At 37.7% G+C, this 19,460-nt stretch overlaps 1 protein-coding gene across 8 annotated transcripts in view; it reads left to right on the top strand.

Annotated features, from left to right (window-relative positions):
- The window catches only part of KIF27 (kinesin family member 27), an 88,016-nt gene extending 78,520 nt beyond the window's left edge, over positions 1-9,496 (top strand). For all 8 annotated transcript variants that reach the window (XM_060155326.1, XM_060155321.1, XM_060155323.1 and 5 more), the window contains one exon: positions 8,691-9,496. In XM_060155326.1, coding sequence (XP_060011309.1) covers positions 8,691-9,175 — 485 coding nt within the window. In that variant the 3' untranslated portion in view covers positions 9,176-9,496. The remainder of the gene's footprint in view (positions 1-8,690) is intronic.
- Positions 9,497-19,460: the final 9,964 nt, after the last annotated feature.

The raw sequence follows: 19,460 nt of genomic DNA, 5'->3' as shown, positions 1-19,460 counted from the left end.
TGTTGGCAATCTGTATACCTTCTTTGGAGAAATGTCTATTTAGGTCTTCTGCCCATTTTTGGATTGGGTTGTTTGTTTTCTTGATATTGAGTTGCATGAGCTGCTTGTAAATTTTGGAGGTTGATCCTTTGTCAATTGCTCCATTAGCAAATATTTTCTCCGATTCTGAGGGTTGTCTTTTCGTCTTGTTTATGTTTTCCTTTGCTGTGCAAAAGCTTTTAAGTTTCATTAGGTCCCATTTGTTTATTTTTGTTTTTATTTTCATTTCTCTAGGAGGTGGGTCAAAAAGGATCTTGCTGTGATTTATGTCATAGAGTATTCTGCCTATGTTTTCCTCTAAGAGTTTTATAGTGTCTGGCCTTACATTTAGGTCTTTAATCCAGTCTGAGTTTATTTTTGTGTATGGTGTTAGGGAGTGATCTAATCTCATACTTTTACATGTACCTGTCCAATTTTCCCAGCACCACTTATCGAAGAGGCTGTCCTTTCTCCACTGTACATTTCTGCCTCCTTTATCAAAGATAAGGTGACCATATGTGCGTGGGTTTATCTATGGGTTTTCTATCCTGTTCCATTGATCTATCTTTCTGTTTTTCTGCCAGTACCATACTACCTTGATTACTGTAGCTTTGTAGTATAGTCTGAAGTCAGGGAGCCTGATTCCTCCAGCTCCGTTTCTCGTTCTCAAGATTGCTTTAGCTATTTGGGGTCTTTTGTGTTTCCATACAAATTGTGAAATTTTTTGTTCTAGTTCTGTGAAAAATGCCAGTGGTAGTTTGATAGGGATTGCATTGAATCTATAGATTGCTTTGGGTAGTAGAGTCATTTTCACAATGTTGATTCTTCCAATCCAAGAACATGGTGTATCTCTCCATCTATTTGTATCATCTTTAATTTCTTTCATCACTGTCTTATAATTTTCTGCATACAGGTCTTTTGTCTCCTTAGGTAGGTTTATTCCTAGATATTTTATTCTTTTTGTTGCAGTGATAAATGGGAGTGTTTCCTTAATTTCTCTTTCAGATTTTTCATCATTAGTGTATAGGAATGCAAGAGATTTCTGTGCATTAATTTTGTATCCTGCTACTTTACCAAATTCGTTGATTAGCTCTAGTAGTTTTCTGGTAGCATCTTTAGGATTCTCTGTGTATAGTATCATGTCATCTGCAAACAGTAACAGCTTTACTTCTTCTTTTCCGATTTGGATTCCTTTTATTTCTTCTTCTCTGATTGCTGTGGCTAAAATTTCCAAAACTATGTTGAATAATAGTGGTGAGAGTGGACATCTTTGTCTTGTTTCTGATTTTAGCGGAAATGCTTTCAGTTTTTCACCATTGAGAACGAAGTTGGCTGTGGGTTTGTCATATATGGTCTTTATTATGTTGAGGTAAGTGCCCTGTATACTTACTTTCTGGAGGGTTTTTATCATAAATGGATGTTGAATTGTGTCGAAAGCTTTTTCTGCATCTATTGAGATGATCGTATGGTTTTTCTTCTTCAATTTGTTAATATGGTTTATCACATTGATTGATTTATGTATATTGTAGAATTCTTACAGCCCTGGGATAAACCACAGTTGGTCATAGTGTATGATCCTTTAATGTGCTGTTGGATTCTGCTTGCTAGTATTTTGTTGAGGATTTTTGCATCTATGTTCATCAGTGGTATTGGCCTGCAGTTTTCTTTCTTTGTGACATCTTTTTTTTTTTTTTTTTTGCGGTACACGGGCCTCTCACTGCTATGGCCTCTCCCGTTGCGGAGCACAGGCTCCGGACGCGCAGGCTCAGCGGCCACGGCCCACGGGCCCAGCCACTCCACAGCATGTGGGAGCCTCCCAGACTGGGGCACGAACCCATGTCCCCTGCATCGGCAGGCGGACCCTCAACCACTGCGCCACCAGGGAAGCCCTCTTTGTGATATCTTTGTCTGCTTTTGGTATCAGGGTGATGGTGGCCTCATAGAATGAGTTGGGGAGTGTTCCTCCCTCTGCTATATTTTGGAAGAGTTTGAGAAGGATAGGTGTTAGCTCTTCTGTAAATGTTTGATAGAATTCGCCTGTGAAGGAATCTGGTCCTGGACTTCTGTTTGTTGGAAGAGTTTTAATCACAGTTTCAATTTCAGTGCTTGTGATTGGTCTGTTTGTATTTTCTTTTTCTTCCTGGTTCAGTCTCGGAAGTTTGTGCTTTTCTAAGAATTTGTCCATTTCTTCCAGGTTGTCCATTTTATTGGCATAGAGTTGCTTTTAGTAATCTCTCATGATCCTTTGTATTTCTGCGGTGTCAGTTGTTACTTCTTTTCCATTTCTAATTCTATTGATTTGAACCTTCTCCCTTTTTTTCTTGATGAATGTGGCTAATGGTTTATCAATTTTGTTTATCTTCTCAAAGAACCAGGTTTTAGTTTTATTGATCTTTGCTATTGTTTCCTTCATTTCTTTTTCATTTATTTCTAAACTGATCTTTATGATTTCTTTCCTTCTGCTAACTTTAGGCTTCTTTTGTTCTTTCTCTAATTGCTTTAGGTGTAAGGTTATATTGTTTATTTGAGATGTTTCTTGTTTCGTGTGGTGGAATTGTATTGTTATAAACTTCCCTCTTAGAACTGCTTTTGCTGCATCCTGTAGGTTTTGGGTCATCGTGTTTTCATTGTCATTTGTTCCTAGGTATTTTTTTATTTCCTTGTTGATTTCTTCTGTGATCTCTTGGTTGTTAAGTAGTGTATTGTTTAGCCTCCATGTGTTTGTATTTTTTACAGACTTTTTCCTGTAATTGATATCTAGTCTCATGGCGTTGTGGTCGGAAAACATACTAGATACGATTTCAATTTTCTTAAATTTACCAAGGCTTGATTTGTGACCCAAGATATGATCTATCCTGGAGAATGTTCCATGAGCACTTGAGAAGAAAGTGTATTCTGTTGTTTTTGGATGGAATGTCCTATAAATATCAATTAAGTCCACCTTGTTTAATGTATCATTTAAAGCTTGTGTTTTCTTACTTATTTTCATTTTGGACGATCTGTCAATTGGTGAAAGTGGAGTGTTAAAGTCCCCTACTATGATTGTGTTACTGTCGATTTCTCCTTTTATGGCTCTTAGCATTTGCCTTATGTATTGAGGTGCTCCTATGTGGCGTGCATAAATAGTTACAGTTGTTATATCTTCTTCTTGGATTGATCCCTTGATCATTATGTAGTGTCCTTCTTTGTCTCTTGTAATAGTCTTTATTTTAAAGTCTATTTTTTCTGATATGAGAATCGCTACTCCAGCTTTCTTCTGATCTCCATTTACATGGAATATCTTTATCCATCCCCTCACTTTCAGTCTGTATGTGTCTCTAGGTCTGAAGTGGGTCTCTTGTAGACAGCATACATATGGGTCTTGTTTTTGTATCCATTCATCCAGTCTATGTCTTTTGGTTAGAGTATTTAATCCATTTACATTTAAGGTAATTATCAATATGTATGTTCTTATTACCATTTTCTTAATTATTTTGGGTTTGTTTTTGTAGGTCTTTTCCTTATCTTGTGTTTCCTGCCTAGAGAAGTTCTTTAGCATTTGTTTTAAAGCTGGTTTGGTGGTGCTGAATTCTCTAGCTTTTGCTTCTCTGTAAAGGTTTTAATTTCTCTTTCAAATCTGAATAAGATCCTTGCTGGGTAGAGTAATCTTAGTTGTAGGTTTTTCCCTTTCATCACTTTCAATATGTCCTGCCACTCCCTCTGGCTTGCACTTTCTGCTGAAAGATCAGCTGTTAACCTTATGGGGATTCCCTTGTATGTAACTTGTTGTTTTTCCCTTGCTGCTTTTAATGTTTTTTCTTTGTATTTAATTTTTGATAGTTTGGTTAATATGTGTCTTGGCGTGCTTCTTCTTGGTTTTATCCTGTATGGGACTCTCTGCACTTCCTGGACTTGATTGACTATTTCCTTTCCCATATTATGAAGTTTTCAACTATAATCTCTTCAAATATTTTCTCAGTCCCTTTCTTTTTCTCTTCTTCTTCTGGGACCCCTATAATTCAAATGTTTGTGCGTTTGATGTTGCCCCAGAGGTCTCCAAGACTGTCCTCAATTCTTTTCATTCTTTTTTCTTTATTCTGTTGTGCAGTAGTTACTTCCACTATTTTATCCTCCTGGTCACTTATCCGTTCTTCTGCCTCAGTTATTCTGCTATTGATTCCTTCTAGAGAATTTTAAATTTCATTTATTGTGTTGTTCTTCATTGTTTGTTTGCTCTTTAATTCTTCTAGGTCCTTGTTAAACGTTTCTTGTATTTTCTCCATTCTGTTTCCAAGATTTTGGATCATGTTTACTATCATTACTCTCAATTCTTTTTCAGGTTGACTGCCTATTTCCTCTTCATTTGTTTGGTCTCGTGGGTTTTTACCTTGGTCCTTCATCTGCTGTGTTTCTCTGTCTTCTCATTTTGCTTAACTTACTGTGTTTGGGGTCTCCTTTTCACAGGTTGCAGGTTTGTAGTTCTTGTTGTTTTTGGTGTCTTCCCCCAGTGTCTAAGGTTGGTACAGTGGGTTGTGTAGGCTTCCTGGTGGAGGGGACTAGTGCCTGTGTTCTGCTGGATGAGGCTGGATCTTGTCTTTCTGGTGGGCAGGACTGCATCTGGTGGTGTGTTTTGGAGTGTCTGTGGCCTTATTATGATTTTAGGCAGCCTCTCTGCTAATGGGTGGGGTTGTGTTCCTGTCTTGCTAGTTGTTTGGCATAGGGTGTCCAGCACTGTAGCTTGCTGGTCATTGAATGAAGCTGGGTCTTAGCGTTGAGATGGAGATCTCTGGGAGAGCTTTCGCCGTTTGATATTACATGGAGCTGGGAGGTTTCTGGTGGACTAATATCCTGAACTCAGCTCTCCCACCTCAGAGGCACTGGCCTCACACCCGGCCGGAGCACGAAGACCCTGTCAGTCACAAGGCTCAGAAGAAAAGGGAGAAGAAGAGAAAAAAAGAAAGAAAAATAAAGTTATTTTAAAAAATAATTATTAAAAATAAAAAAGTTAAAAAGTAATAGAAAAAAGAAAGAAACAAAGAAGAGAGCAACCAAACCAAAAAACAAATTCACCAATGATAACAAGTACTAAAAACTATAGTTAAAAAAAAAAAAAAAGCCAGACAGACAGAACACTAGGACAAATGGTAAAAGCAAAGCTATACAGACAAAATCACACAAAGAAGCATACACATACACACTCACAGAAATAGAAAGAGGAAAAATATATACATATCTATATATATAAAAAAAAGGAAGAGAGCAACTAAATCAATAAACAAATCTACCAATGATAATAAACTCTAAATACTAAACTAAGATAAACATAAAGCCAGGAACAAATTAGATGCAGAAAGCAACCTCAAGTCAACAGTTGCTCCCAAAGTCCACCTCCTCAATTTGGGATGATTCGTTGTCTATTCAGGTATTCCAGAGATGCAGGGTACATCAAGTTGATCGTGGAGATTTAATCTGTTGCGCCTGAGGCTGCTGGGAGAGATTTCCCTTTCTCTTCTTTGTTCAAACAGCTCCCGGGGTTCAGCTTTGGATTTGGCCCTGCCTCTGCATGGAGGTCGCCTGAGGGCGTCTGTTCTTCGCCCAGACAGGTCGGGGTTAAAGTAGCAGCTGATTAGGGGGCTCTGGCTCACGCAGGCCGGGGGGAGGGAGGTGTACGGAATGTGGGGCGAGCCTGCAGCGGCAGAGGCCAGCATGATGTTGCACCAGCCTGAGGCGTGCCGTGTGTTCTCCCGGGCTAGTTGTCCCTGGATCACAGGACCCTGGCAGTGGTGGGCTGCACAGGCTCCTTGGAGGGGAGGTGTGGACAGTGCCCTGTGCTTGCACACAGGCTTCTTGGTGGCTGCAGGAGCAGCCTTAGCGTTTCAAGCCCGTCTCTGCAGTCCGTGCTGATAGCCGCGGCTCTTGCCCGTCTCAGGAGCTCGTTTAGGCGGTGCTCTGAATCCCCTCTCCTCGTGCACTAGCCCCTTCAGGCTGTGTTCATGCAGCCAACCCCAGTCCTCTCCCTGGGATCCGACCTCCGAAGCCCAATCCTCAGCTCCCAGCCCCCGCCCGCCTCAGCGGATGAGCAGATAAGCCTCTCGGGCTGGTGAGTGCTGGTCGGCACCGATCCTCTGTGCGGGAATCTCTCCGCTTTGCCCTCTGCACCCCTATTGCTGCAGTCTCCTCCGTGGCTCTGAAGCTTCCCCCACGCCCAACCCCTGTCTACGCCAGTGAAGGGGCTTCCTAGTGTGTGGAAACTTTTCCTCTTTCACAGCTCCTTCCCCGAGGTGCAGGTCCTGTCCCTATTATTTTGTCTCTGTTTTTTCTTTTTTCTTTTGCCCTACCCAGGTATGTGGGGAGTTTCTTGCCTTTTGGGAGGTCTGAGGTCTTCTGCCAGTGTTCAGTAGGTTTTCTGTAGGAGTTGTTCCACATGTAGATGTATTTCAGATGTATTTGTGCTGAGGAAAGTGATCTCCATGTCTTACTCCTCCGCCATCTTGAAGGTCTCCCCCAAAACTCTATTCTTGTATCAATTTAAACCACTATAAAACTCTACATGTCAGGATACTAGAGTCAGAAGATCTGGTTGGGATCCTAATTTCTTTTACTGGCTGTGTGAATATGGGTGAATAAATCTTTCTTTAGTTTGTTCCTTCGGTGTTGAAATTCTGGAAGAGGGAAACTTTATATTGTGAGGAATCTAAGTGGGCTTGGGAGTGAGCCTTTCCAATGAGCCCATCTCTGCTCTTTCTCATATGATCTTTAAAAATTAAGGGGCTTCCCTGGTGGCACAGTGGTTGGGAGTCCGCCTGCCGATGCAGGGGACACGGTTCGTGCCCCGGTCTGGGAGGATCCCACATGCTGTGGAGCAGCTGGGCCCATGAGCCATGGCCGCTGGGCCTGCGCGTCCGGAGCCTGTGCTCCGCGGCGGGAGAGAGAGGCCACAGCGGTGAGAGGCCGGCGTACCGCAAAAAAAAAAAAAAAAAAAAAAAATTAAGATGCCTGGCTCCCTCCCCGAGACTCTGTGACCTGGGCATCAGGATTTTTTTTTTCATTGAAATATAGTTGATTTACAATATTCTGTTAGTTTCAGGTGTACAGCAAAGTGATTCAGATATATATATACACACACGCTCTTTTTCAGTTCTTTTCCATTATAGGTTATTAGGCCAAAGGATTTTTAAAAGCTTCCAGGTGACACTAATGTGCAGCAAAGTTGGGGAGCCACTGTGAGCACTATGATCAAGTTTGTACCTGCTAATTCCACATGAGGATTTATGTCATTTGCTAGTTCAAGTTTTTTGTTTGTGAGAAAAATTTTAAAAACTAGAAAATCAATCCTTTTTTTCTTTTTTTATTGAGTAGAGTTGATGTATGATATTATATAAATTTCAGGTGTACAAAAGAGTTATTCACAATATTTAAAGGTTATATAGAAAATCAATTATGTTTTAAACCAGGGTCACAAACTAAAATGCCTGCAGGAGCCAGGAAGCCAAAGTGAGCGGTGGGACTGCAGCAGTTGTCTAAATTGGCAGGGGCAGCTCTGCTCCAGCTGCTGTTGCCAGGCAGAAATTGTCAGTTTTTCTCATTTTCTTTAAAATCCGGAAATCTATATTTTTATATGAAACTTTCCACTTTTTAAATTTTGTATCACATATTATTTTATAGGCTAAGTAAAACATGTCTGTGGGCAGATTTGGCTTGGGAGCTGCCAGTGTGCAACTTCTGTTTTTAAACTTGGTTCTCGCAGGACCAGAAGTGTCCTAATTGCATCATCAACATATTTTAAAGTTGGCATTGTTTCTTTGCATTAGGTCTAGTACCTATATGGACTTCCCTTAAGTAAGTTTTGTCTTTGATATTAGATTATTCTATGATTTGAGGGCCTCAAGCTTTGATAATTTCACTCACTCCTATCACTCATTCTAGCAAGGTGGTCCCCACTGAGGGGTATGCTGTCATTTCCATTTTGATGGTGAAAGCAGTGGCATGTACCCCAGAGTACATTCAGACGGAAGAACCCTGCTCTTGTGCTTGGAGTTCAATCAAGACTAGATTTTTGGGCTTCCCTGGTGGCGCAGTGGTTGAGAGTCCGCCTGCCGATGCAGGGGACACGGGTTCGTGCCCCAGTCCAGGAGGATCCCACATGCCACAGAGCGGCTGGGCCCGTGAGCCATGGCCGCTTAGCCTGCACGTCTGGAGCCTGTGCTCCGCGGCGGGAGAGGCCACAACAGTGAGAGGCCCGTGTACCGCAAAAAAAAAAAAAATAAAAAAAAAAGACTAGATTTTTCACACATATAATGCCAAGTCCCAGAACATTCCCTGGAGATATGACCAGGATTTGAAATGTGATTCACCAGTGGCAAGCCCAGCAGAGGCAGGTGTGGAAGGGCACCAGAGAGGCCTAAAGCACCTCTGTGTTTCCAGGGGTACCAAAATCTCTAGAAGACTACTTCTCAGTTTTGTTCTATTAATTGAAAGTTCTCAGTTATTCACATGGAAGATGCCTCTAAGTGAAATAAGAATAATTAATGTTCACACTTCTGTTCCTCTCAAAGAAGTCACTTAACAAAAAAAGCTGGAAGACAATTTATATTGCATGATAATAATGTAGTTATGTTAAGATATCATGATTAAAATACCTGTTTTGGAGGAAACCTCTTAATTTTTTTTTCTGCTTTTTGGATTATTTTTAGATCATGATGCTGGAAATGGAGTACAGAACCCAGAAGAAGCAGGCATGGTTTCAGAAGAATTAAAATGGGCATCCAGAACTGAAAGTATAAAATTAAGTGGAAGGGAAAGACAATTGGACAGTTCTGCAAGCAGTTCAAGAACACAACCAAATCCTCAGAAGCTCTGGGAAGAAGGCGCAGAATTACCACCAATTTATAGCTCTTTAGCACCCACTAGTGGGCATTTGTTAAGCAATGAGGCCAAAACAGAAAGGGATGGCAATCAGTTTACAAAATCTCACAGTCGACCAACACCCCAAATTCAGCCAGTAGGAAATGTGGCACAGTTGCATAGTGTCACACGTGTAAAGTTGTGTCGCAAAGAGTTACGTCAGATTTCTGCCTTGGAACTGTTGTTACGAAGTTCCAGTCTTGGAGTTGGGGTTGGATCTATGACTGCTGATTCCATTGAAGTAGCTAGGAAAATGAGTGACTTAAAAACTTAGGCATTTAATAAGAAAAATTTTAATTTAGTAGGTGAGTAAGATTCCTTTTTCTAATCTGTTAAAAATTAAAGCTTAAGCTCACTAGCTGTTCCCTCAGGATAAAAGAAGAAGGGGAGGAAGTAATCCCTAATCCTTTTGTATACCATGGATATGTATATCTTCTATAGTATATTTGAGGAGTTTTAATTTGTATTTCCATAATAACCAAACACATACTTTATCAAGTAATGGAACATTTAAATGTTTCCACTTCTAAATTTGCTTAAAATTTTTTCCAGGCATATTTGAAGAACAAAACTAAGAGTAGAATAATAAACTAAAATATCCATTAAATGTATATTATTATATAATATAAAAGTATATTATTAAGTATATTGTTATATTATAAGAGTATGTTATAATACAATAATTATAATATAAATTTATATTGTTATTCTCAAATACAAGTATATTTTGTTATTTTTTTAAAAAACAGGGGGCTTCCCTGGTGGAGCAGTGGTTGGGAATCTGCCTGCTAATGCAGGGGACACGGGTTTGAGCCCTGGTCTGGGAGGATCCCACATGCCGCGGAGCAACTAGGCCCGTGAGCCACAACTACTGAGCCTGCGTCTGGAGCCTGTGCTCCACAACAAGAGAGGCTGCTATAGTGAGAGGCCCGTGCACCACGATGAAGAGTGGCCCCCACTTGCCACAACTAGAGAAAGCCCTCGCACAGAAACGAAGACCCAACACAGCAAAAATAAATAAATAAATTACTAAAACTCCTAGCCCCAACATCTTATTTAAAAAAAAAAGAAACAATTAAATATTGCTTATATCAGAGAGAGAGTCACCTGCTGCATATGTTTTGGCTGAAACAGCTGAAAATTTGTGCCAGAATGCACTCTATGGGCTAAGGCAACTGGCTAGGTTTAGGGATTAAGGTTAATTTATGCTCCTCAGAGGCTGAGTGATCATTCTTGACTTTTTAAACACGGTCTCTGCTCTTTTTTCTGGAATTGCTTTTAGAGTATTATATTATTGGTTTGCTAATATTTTGGAATATAGGTTTATCATCTCTCTCTTGCCCTATCTATTCAGCATATCTCTCATTATGCTACTAAAATTGGGAGAAATGAATACAGTTCCATGGAATAGGGAAACAAGGACAGAATAACACTGAAGTATTCTAACATATCAAGGAAAAGGTATCTAGTCATATGGAGTACACCTATAAAGCTTGACATCTAGCCAGAGGATCTTTAGCTAATAAGTTGATGGGCTTAATCTGAGATTTTTTTCCTCTACAACCTGGTTAGTCAGGCCTGTACACAGGCCGCCCAGATTGCACGGGGGTTGTAAATATGTAAATGAAATTTTTTCTTCAAGATATTTTTGGTCTAAATCTTATATAATGTAAACCTCAGTTTGGAATTAAGAACTAAACATTGCTTTGCCCAACAAATTTTTCATCGTAGTTTTCAATCACAGAAAACATTTCATTATAATGACCAGAGGTATGATTTTGTTACTTATATTGTTATTTTTGTTACTTTTCCAAACTTTTGCTTGTAAAATAAAGTTTTTTCTTAAACCAATTAATGTTTGTTTGGGGGGCAGTAGCAAAATCACCCTGATTTATGGAAGCTTACTCCATGAGAGTAACCCACTTTATTACTGACTCCAACTTTTCCTACCTGATACTAAGTTTTTTTTGTTCTTTCCTTTGTTGCTATTGACCCTGACCATCTTACCTAAGACCCAGACTGTTGCCCTGTGCTCAAAGACTGTTTTCCTTTTCTAGTTTCTAGCCCCTAGGAAGTAGGGTTCCTTGGTCTTACCGGTAAAAAACAGTTCCTATAGGAGAAGAAAACCAAGCCAAAACAAACTTCTAAATTGGTGAATAGTTTCTAGATCTCTTAAGTATGGTATTAAAACTCATTTGAATTATGGGTTAAATAGACTTCTGTGGACTTAACCTGGAAACGGAACCACAAGTTATAACTTCGGCCCAATGAGAAACTGTTTCAACCAACAAATTTACAAACCAACTTAGAGATTTTATTTTTTTAACAGGGACTATTTGAAGTCAGATTCCTGTTTTCAGCTAGTTTTCTCTTTTTGCCTTTGGTTTGTATGATATGTATTTAATATATATATTGTATATAATGTGTGTTTTAGATAGATAGATAGACAATGGCAAAAGGCCAGTGCCTTAGCAAAGCACAGCAATCATATATTTATTAATATGTACATATTAATGAAGCCCCTAATTTTAAGTTCCTTATAAAATTAAGTAATAATTTAGAAATAATTCATATAAGAATGTATTTTGACATTGGAATTCTGCTTGCCCAAGAAATTGACACATATTTGCTTTACCTGTGGAAATATAAACATTTTCTAAAAGCCAGCTCACTAACAAAGCAAGAAAATTTATATTAAACCAACAATGAGTAGATTTGATAATGCAAATGTGAACTGACATCTAAATAACAAAGGTACAATTTTTTTTCTTCCTTTTGGTTAAACATACATCCTTTATATGCTATGATAGATTTCATATAAATAAACAAACATATAAATCATGTCCTGGATAATATATTCTGGGAGTGAACCTCTTGTCTTTCTTGTTTAGTCAGTGCAGTCACAAAGGAAAGAAAAATTGTCATCTCCCCCAAGGCAAGTACAATTTTTTTTACATTAACTAGTAATAAATTTACCCTCTGTTTCACATGCTCTCCTTAGTCTAAACATTTTGTCTTTGCCTTTTTGCGTGTATATGAAATACATTTGTGGGGGGTTTTTTGTTCATTATTTTTTTTCCACCTATAACAGAGCATTTGGAAAGAAACATATTTGCCTCCATAAAGTACTAGTTCTTTCCCTAACTCCAGAGTGTTGTAGATAACAGAGTTGGAGAATTCTATGAGTCTGAGAACTATGGGTGGCAAGAACATCAGTGAAGGTGCTTTTGTGCTTTAATGTTTGTTTTCCTTCGCTAATGTTTTTCGCCCCCTTAGTTCTTCATATCTTCATGAACTCAGTGTCCAAGGAGTCAGCAAAAATATACATATGATCTTCAGTAATGTGGACTTTATTGCTATTGGCTTGTTTGTAATAGTCCAGGTCAATAAAGTGATAAATGCTTATTTAAGAATGGGTGTCTTATATTTTAAAACAAAGTGTCATACTAAGTCTTAGAATGAATTGCTAAGAAGTCAAGTCCTTAGTGGGAGTTCGGTTCTATAGTCAACACAGATTCTCATGCATTAAAAGCAAGTGTGACATGTTCTGCTCTTTCATTTATTTCCTTAGGGACATACTTGTGATTTTATAAAGCACCTGGAGTATGAATAATGAAAGCTTAGTGTCCACTCATGTCTACAATTCCTCTCTCAACTTCACTGGAATTTTTTAAAATATTCATTATGTATATTTTACATTTAAAGATATAACGGGCTGCAGGCTGCCTTGATTAGATTGATAACACATATATCTTCTATGTTTATATTTTCAAAAATAGAAAATAAAGTTGAGAGTGAGATCTTGCCACAATAAATATCTCATGCATTGGGTATGTAGTATTTGGAGCTCATCTGGGCAGTAATACTCAAAGGGTGGATATAGGAGCATCTTTCTGATGGCGAGGAGTATTTTATCACTGTCATTGTTTACCTTGATGCTAATAATAAGAAGTAGACTGACTTTTCATAAGTTTCATTGTTTTAAAATTCTCTACAAACAATGCACCCCTTAATGCCTGCATCAGGGGTGACTGCTTCCATTCCTTGCTTTTGGAATGCAGTGCATACATGGCAGCGAATACTAGAGTGGTGTTTGATTTTTATGATGGCCTTCATGTTGACACCAACAATACCTCAATGTGGTGGTAGTTAGAACAAGAGAAATTATAAAAAGAAAGCTCAGAAAAACTTGATGTTATAATGTTGGCTTTTGATATTTTGCATAGTTCTTTTTGTCCATTTTTATATCTTCTTTCCTAGGAATGTCCACAATGAATCAACAGAATTGTCAGTATTGTAATTTAACTGAACCCAAATATATTGACTTAGATTTAGTTATTAAGTTCTATTGGTAAATTATTACACAAAACTCCACTGAGTGATCTCTACAGTACTCAAAGAGAAAAATAGAACAATCTCACAGACTTTGTTATAATGAGCAAGATCCTTATATGCCCAGGGAACAGAACCATTCACAACAGAAGAGTAGAAAACTAAACATCTAAAAACTTGTATACTTAGGATTTTTGGAAATTTAAAACTCCATTTATTAGTAAATACTTATGTAATTAAAGTAGAACAAAAGAAATGCATCTTGAAACAATATTTGCATACTGTATTATTGTGTTTTCAAGCTTATTACAGTATATACAAAGCAAGGTATGATTTTTCAAGTCCAAAGTGGTAAATATTGTTAGAATTTATTTGATCTGAGGGGTCTCTTAAAAGAACCACTTCTTGAACCCTGCCCCAAGTAACAACAAATTATAGGCAGATTATAGCTCCCCTCACTCCCCACAGTGTTCCAGGATTCAAATAGCTCTGATAAAAAGAGAAGAAAAAGAGGTTTATTTTAAAGCATTCCATAGGCCAGCAAGGAATTTTCAAAAATGTTTTAAGAGAATATATTTTATTTCTCTTGAAGCAACATAAATTTAACTTCACTCTTTGGCTATCTCTATACCCTAAAGAATACTCCTAGTTAGTATTGAATTTGCCATTTGAAAATATACATCCCAGTTTTTAATACTGATCTCTCTTCCTATGATTACTATTAATTCAGGATTGTATGAAAAAAAGCCACCCTAGACAGAATTTGAATGGAAATTGTGGAGCCATTCAGTAGAGAATTACAAGAAACATTAGTTTTAGATAAATTTCATCAGTTGTAACATAAACTGAAGAATTTAAGTGAAGGACTTAAGTGATTTTACCGTTGAAGAACCATGAAGAATATGCAAAAACAAACACTGTAGGCAGAATTGGCAGGATTTATCTTTATAAAATAATACTTAACCATTTTGCTTAATTTTTCTGTCTGCTAAAATATCCCTGAATTTTTCTCCTGAAAAATCTTTGGCTAAAAGACTTCCATTCATAATTACAAACCAGCAGCTCTTAGACTGCCTTGAGAGGCTGAACTGATGTTATTCATTTTTGTTTGTGGCCTTCAGTGGTATTTCATTGTCCACCATGAAAAGGAGTAAGGAGTGAATCTGAATTTATAATTTTGATAATTTATAAGTATTATCAAAGTTTTGTTGTCACTTTCTAGCGTGATTATTTTTTTCTAGATCGGGAAAAGGGCAAGGTATTTGTGTACTGAGGTGCCAGTCTTCTTTTGAAATTCATATCCATCAACTGGGGGTTGGGCAGCATTTAAATTGTTCCATTCAAAGCCTGGAAGTAAGCCTGTCTGTTTCACTGGACATTTTCCCTAGGTGTCACTGGCTGTAAGACAACCAGAGCATGATCAGAATGACCCAGGTTATAATCTTATTAATGGAGTACCTTAAATAATTATATTTTCTAAACCACCAAACAGCCATTTCTTTTAAAAGAAAGCAATGTATGAATCACTCCCTTGCATTTAAAATCAAAACCTTATTTTTCAAATGCAACTCTAAGTATTTAATAAATTATTTGGTAGTGAAACTACTGTTTTTACTACATGTAAATAGTTTGTTGCTTTATCAAATAAATATATAAAAGCACTTTGAAAACTAAAGGATCATACATGTTTATGATAGAATTACAAGTAGGTTTTCCATGGAGTTGGTTGTCAAAATGTGATAACTTTTTAGCACAAATGTGGTTGCTTATTTTATATATATCAAAAAACATTTTAAAAGAAATTCTCAGAGTTTTAATTATATATGTTAGCAACAGTAGAAATAACTAGTCTCTGGGAAGTTTCATGTGAATTCAATTCTCACAAGAAAATATTTTAAAGACTTGGCTGAGTCTATTTTTATAGGCCTCAGAAGTGCTTCATTACTATTTCTTTGATTTACAAACAAAAAAATGTTTTTACTGGGTTTTTAACCACCAGTTTTTGGCCATTTATTACTTATTTCTTTAGTAACAATTACATTTTTTTGTTATTGATGAATTCTGGCTAGAAAATAACTTTTCTGGGACTTCCCTGGTGGTGGAGTGGTTAAGAATCTGCCTGCCAATGCAGGGGACACGGGTTCAAGCCCTGGTCCGGAAAAATCCCACATGCCACAGAGCGACTGAGCCCGTGCGCCACAACTACTGATCCCGTGCGGCACAACTGCTGAGCCCACGCACCGCAACTACTGAAGCCCGCAAGCCTAGAGCCCGTGCTCCGCAACAAGAGAAGCCACCGCAATGAGAAGCCTGCGCACCGCAATGAAGAGTGGCCGCCGCTCGCCACAACTAGAGAAAGCCTGAGCGCAGCAACAAAGACCCAACGCAGCCAAAAATTAAAAAGAAAAAAAAAAGAAAGAAAATAACTTTCCTTAAAACTGAAAAGTCTAGTTTCTATTTGGTAAATATTTTAAGCTCAATTTTTCCCTTAGGGAAACTGTAAAAGTTAATTTTTTGGTGCATGTATAGGTATGTGATCAAATTAACAGCAAAGTCAGTCTTTGGCCTTTCATACTCTTAGCTACTATATACAAGAAGTATATTAGAATTAAATCTAACATTACCATGGCAGTCTCCTTTGTAAGTATTCTGAGGGAAGCTCATTTCCCTTAGTTCACAAGTATCTGCCAACGTTAAGGAATATTTTGTCTCTATTTAGATCAAAGCACCCATGACCTGTGCAGCCAAGTAATCAAAGAGAAGGCCAAGACTTTAAGTGTAATGGAACCTATAATCAGAAGTATTCTAGTGGATTGTGAACAAATAGAGAGGAAGAATACTAACATACACTTTTCCTGGGAGAGTTACTTTCCTTGGTCCTCTTATAAGGTTTATTACAAAGTTCACTATCTCACTAATCACTGAGAAGGGAAACTACATGTAAGGACCTGATTATGTGAGTTTAATTGGCCAGGCTACAGCAAACCAAAACACCCTTCAGAACCAGGCCAGTACCCCGGGGTTTAGTTCTTGTACGGGGAAAAATCTGTACCTCTTTCAAAGGGTGAGCTGATAATTAAAGTTACCTGTATTCTGAAGATATCACAAAAATGGCATCTATGGACAACTGATGGAAATTTTCTTTAGATATTTAATTTGTAGGCATTTTTCTGCTTTATGTTTTCTATTAACCTTTTATCGTTGAGGCTAGAGCTGAGAACTAAAAGCCCTATCACTCAAGGAACTTACATTGATTGCAGTGATGAGTACTATGGAGAAAATAAAGCAGGGTAAGGGAATAGAGAATCAAGGATGCTTTTTTTTTAGTTAGAAATGGTTTCTGAGTTAGGCAAACACACAAAGCTGTAAAAAACAGATGTAAGCTCACCAACTTAAAAATTGCTTTTCAATTGACCCAGTGCATGCATGCTCAAAAGGGGCAATTATCATAAATTGCATCTGAACACAGAAATCCCATCCAGCCAGTTTTTATGGGAGGGGAAGAGCACTGACTAATTTTGCTGAGCCATTGGAAACTGCTCTAGATCTACTGTTTTGATCTATACAGTTGCTTAGAACTTATTTTAAGTTTAGGATCACATTCCACTTAAAAATTTTTTGAGATATAATTCACATAACAAAAAATTTACCATCTTAAAGTGCACAGTTCAGTAGTTTTTAGTATATTCACTGTGTTGTGCAATCTTACTAATTCCAGAACATTTTCATCATGCCAAAAAAACCTCTGTTTTAATTAGTAATCAGTCCCAATTTTCATTTTCTCCCATCCCCTGGCAACCACTAATCTCTCTGTCTCTGTGGAATTGCCTGTTTTTGACATTTCATACATCCTTTAGTGTATGGCTTTTTTCCTTAGGATAATGTTTCCAAGATTCATTCATGTAGCCTGTAAGAGTATTTCATTCCTTTGTATGACTGAATAATAATCCATTATGTGGATATACCACATTTTGTTTATCCTTTCATGAGTTGATGGACATTTGGATTATTTCTATAATTTGGCTCTTATGAATAACCATGCTATAGAATGCTATAAACATCTGTGTACAAGCTTTTGTGTGAATATGTTTTCAGTTCTCTTGGGTATACGCCTAAGAGTGGAATTTCTGATTCATATGGTAAATCTACGTTTAACTTTTGGAGAGATTGCTGAACTGTTTTCCATAGCAGCTGCACCATTTTACATTCCCACCAGCAGTGTATGAGGGTTCCAATTACTTTACATCCTTGCCAACGCTTGTTATTGTCTGTCTTTTTTATTATACCCATCCTAGTCGATGTGAAGTGGTATCTCTCTGTGTTTTGAGTTACATTTTCCTAATGACTAATGATACTGAATATTTTTTTCATGTGTTTATTGGCCACTTGTTTATCTTCTCTGGAGAAATGTCTGTTCAAATCCTTTGCCCCTTTAAAATTGAGCTATTTGTGTTTTCAATGTTGAATTGTAAGAGTTCTTTATATTTGCTAGATACAAGTCCCTTATCAGATATGATTTGCAAATATTTTCTCCCATTCTGTGTTGTCTTTTTACTTTTTTGATGGTGTCCTTTGCATTGCAGAAGTTTTTGCTTTTGATGAAATCCAGTTTATCTTTTTTTCTTTTGGTTGTTTTTGCTTTAGTTGTCATATCTAAGAAACCATTGCCTACTCCAATATCATACAGATTTACACCTGTCTTTCCTTCTAAGAGTTTTATTGTTGGGACTTCCCTGGTGGCACAGTGGTTAAGAATCCACCTGCCAATGCAGGGAACATGGGTTTGAGCCCTGGTCCGGGAAGATCCTACATGCAGCGGAGCAACTAAGCCCATGCGCCAGAACTACTGAGCCTGCACTCTAGAGCCTGTGAGCCACACTACTGGGCCTGCATGCTGCAACTACTGAAGCCCATGTGCCTAGAGCCCATGCTCTGCAACAAGAGAAGCCACCACAATGAGAAGCCTGCGCACCACAACGAAGAGTAGCCCCCGCTTGCCGCAACTAGAGAAAGCCTGCGCATAGCAACAAAGACCAAAGCAGCCAAAAATAAATAAATAAATAAAAAGAGTTTTATTATTTTAGTTCTTTCATTTATGTCTAGGGTCCATTTTGAATTAATTTTTGTATGCAGTGTGAGGTAGAGGTTCAACTTCATTCTTTTGCATGTGTATATCAAGTTGTCTCAGCACCATTTACTGAAAAAGACTATCTTTTCCTTACTGAGTTGTCTTGGCACCCTTGTTGAAAGCTAATTGACCATAGATGTTTGAGTTTGTTTATGGACTCTTGATTCTATTCCATTGGCTTATATCTTATGCTAGTGCCACAGTTGATTACTGTAGCTATGTAGTAAATTTTCAAGTTGGGAAGTGTCAGTTTACCAGCTTTATCTTTTTTCAATATTGTTTTGGCTATTTGGGGTCCCTTGAGTTTGATTATGAATGTTAGGAACAGCTTATCCATTTCTGCAAAAAAGTCTGTTGGAATTTTGATAGGAATTACATTGAATATGTATCTATATTTGGGGAGTATTGCCATCTTAATAATATTAAGTTTTCCAGTCCATAAACATGGGCTGTCTTTTATTTATTTATATCTTTAATTTCTTTTAACCATCTTTTGTAGTTTTCAGTGTACAAGTCTTATGCTTCTTTGGCTAAATTTATTCCTGAATATTTCTTTTCTTTTGATGCTATTGTAAATGGACTTGTTCTATTAATTTCATTTTCAGATTGTTCATTGCTAGTGTATAGAAATACAACTAATTTTTGTATATTGATCACAATTTGTGATGGATAATAAATTTGGGTTAGAAACACACCACACCATGAATCAAGGAACTTAGGTAATGTTTACCCATACAAACTGACTGAACGAGCAGAAATCCACCTTTTTTTTTTTTTTTTAAAATTGGCCGCGCTGCATGGCTTGCAGGATCTTAGTTCCCTAACCAGAGATTGAACCTGTGCCCCCCTGCAGTGGGAGCTCGGAGTTCTAACCACTGGACTGCTAAAGAATTCCCAGAAATCCAACTTTTTTTTGTTGATGATGATCATAACTTTTTAGCTGATTATTTTAAGATTATTCCTTCAAGAATTATTTCTGTTTTTCTTATTGCTAGGTGAAGGATGGTAAGAGCATAGAGCACCACTAGGTAATTTGGCCTTTGTAGTCTATAGTCTCAGGTCTTTCACATGTATTTTTCCTATTTAAGTAAAACACAAA

The sequence above is a fragment of the Lagenorhynchus albirostris genome, chromosome 7, assembly GCF_949774975.1.
Source record: "Lagenorhynchus albirostris chromosome 7, mLagAlb1.1, whole genome shotgun sequence".
NCBI classification, from domain to species: Eukaryota; Metazoa; Chordata; class Mammalia; order Artiodactyla; family Delphinidae; genus Lagenorhynchus; species Lagenorhynchus albirostris.
The sequence above is the reverse complement of the archived record's forward strand: the minus strand, read 5'-3'. Positions and strand labels throughout refer to the sequence as shown.